The sequence below is a fragment of the Babylonia areolata genome, chromosome 2 (assembly GCF_041734735.1).
Source record: "Babylonia areolata isolate BAREFJ2019XMU chromosome 2, ASM4173473v1, whole genome shotgun sequence".
NCBI lineage: Eukaryota > Metazoa > Mollusca > Gastropoda > Neogastropoda > Buccinidae > Babylonia > Babylonia areolata.
The window spans coordinates 20,618,693-20,621,139 of NC_134877.1; the positions used below are offsets into that span (position 1 = coordinate 20,618,693).

General features: G+C 39.5%; 1 protein-coding gene across 1 annotated transcript in view; it reads left to right on the forward strand.

Annotated features, from left to right (window-relative positions):
• Nucleotides 1–956: 956 nt before the first annotated feature.
• Nucleotides 957–2,447, forward strand: part of LOC143279344 (uncharacterized) — a 61,729-nt gene continuing 60,238 nt past the window's right edge. Inside the window, exon 1 of the mRNA XM_076583364.1 lies at nt 957–1,110. Coding sequence (XP_076439479.1) covers nt 1,005–1,110 — 106 coding nt within the window. The 5' untranslated portion in view covers nt 957–1,004. The remainder of the gene's footprint in view (nt 1,111–2,447) is intronic.

Here is a 2,447-nt window from a genome sequence, read left to right on the forward strand (position 1 = left end):
GGGGTACTGAAGGAACACCTCAGCTCCTACCCCCACCACTCTCCTCTGCAGGCTACCGATCAGTCCTGAGCTTCTGTTTTTGGGGGGAGGTGTGGGCCACACACAGAGAAAACATATTTTTTTTTACCTTTGTTTTTCGTTTAAAGAGAACAGAAAAGAAAAAAAAATTCCCAGACAACATTGTTGCTTCATGTCCAGGTATCTACAACGAGAGAAAGATTCCATCAGGAGCGGATGATCCCAGCATCGTGTGTGCAACTGTTCTTCAAGGCGATGTGATTGATTGTATCCTCCTATAAAACAGACGAAGAAAGCAGAGAAGGGAAGGAAGGAAGGAAGAAACAACAGCAAGAGGAGCAAGGAAGTAAAGAACACTCCAGATACAGAAAAAACCAGTCAAGTAGAAAAAAAACAAACAAACAAAAAAAAAAAAACAAACAAAAAACAAACAAGAAGCAAAGATAAGAAGAGAAGTCGTAACTATCGAATAGAAACAAAACAAAACAAAACAAAAACAAAAACAAAAAACAAAAAAAACCAAAAAAAATCAAGAGTACGGACCATACCGTCCAGAAGGCTCAGTTAACCACATAACCACTTGCCTTATATTCGATGATATTTTATTCAAAATAAATTATAGAAAACAGGGAAAACGAAAGAAAAAAAAACAACCCCAAACAAACAAAGAAAAAATACAAAGAAGGGGAGGAAAAGAAACAAGAAGTAGACCAGAAGAGAAGACAAAGATACACGCGCTTTGTTCATATCGACTCTTTTTTTCCGATTGCTGACTGAATTGCAGCAAGAACCATCACCGAAAGCCACCTGCCCCACAGAAACCCCCCCCCCCCCCCAAACAAAAAAAAAACAACCCCACTTCCTCCACAAAACAGACCCTGGCAGCTCACTTTCGTCCTCACCCGAGTGACTTTGGCTTCTTTTGTTGTTGTTTTTGTTTTTTTTTTCCTTCTTTTCTTCCGTTTTCACTAAAAAGTCAAATCAGGATGGGCGGCAGACGACCACAAGTGATGACAGCGCCATCACTGCTGTGTCTGTTCACGTTCCTGCTTCTCTGCTCTGCTGTCCCTGTACCCGGCTTGCAGGTGACTGGTAAGTAAACTCTGGTGATGATGATGATGATGATGGTGATGGTGATGGTGATGGTGATGATGACAATGATAATAGGATGATGAGATGATGATATGATGATGATGATGGTGATGATGATGATATGATGATGATGATGATGATGACGGTGGTATGATGATGATGATGTTGGGATGATGATGATATGATGATGATGACGGTGGTATGATGATGATGATGGGATGATGATGATGAATGATGATGATGATAATGATGATGATGAGGAGGAGGAGGAGGATATAATGATGATGATGGTGATGATATGAAGAAGAAGAAGAAGAAGAAGATGATGATATGATGAAGATGATGGTGATAATTATATGATGGTGATATAAAAAGAGAAAGAAGGAGGGTAATGGTAACAATGATGACGATTACATATATGATATATAAAGGGTTGTTCCTAGCAAAATTCTGTAGAAAAATCCACTTCGAAAGGAAAAAATAAACATACTGCACGCAGGAAAAAAATACCAAAAAAATGGTGGCGCTGTTGTGTAGCGACGCGCTCTACCCTTGGGAGAGCAACCCGAATTTCACACAGAGAAATCTGTTGTGATAAAAAGAGATACAAATACAAATAGTGACGGTTTACTTACTTGCACATTCTTTTTTACGCATATGATAATGGTTTCCTATCCAATGCACCGTCAGAAAGACACCTTCCTTCCCAATGTGATCTGTATTGAGGAAAACACAAATGCTCAGCTTGTTCTTCTTTGTAGCATGTATTAAACAAACAAGACACATCAATACAGTTTGCTGTGATGACACCAGCAATTGAGCGCCATGGCCAAATCATCCCCCTGGCCAAGAAATCAGGATGAGAATCGTATCGATAATTTAAAAAAAAAAAAAAAAGAAGTTGAAAGTAACGGTTTCATAGCCTTTTACGACCACCGGTTTTTTTGGGTTTTTTTTTTAAATAAAAAACTTCTTCGTGTCAATACAACAACCTATGATGAACGTTCTTTCTTCTTTGCTACTCCTCACATCTGGAACAACCTTCCCCATCATTTCCGTGCATCTGATTCTTCTATTTCTGCTTTTCGCTCATCACTAAAAACTCATCTTTTAAAAACCTATCTATAAGTACTGTCAGCTTCCTTGTTCTCCAACACCACCCATGTCAGCTCACTTTGGATGTATGTAGAGTGGGAGGGTGTGAGGGGCGTGGGGGGTGTGGGGTGTGGGGGTTTGAGAAAGAGTGGTCATAAATGTTTTATGTAACTTGTAATATTTTTCTTTCATGTAAAGCGCCCCTGAGGTCTTGGAGAGAAAGGGCGCTATATAAATGTACA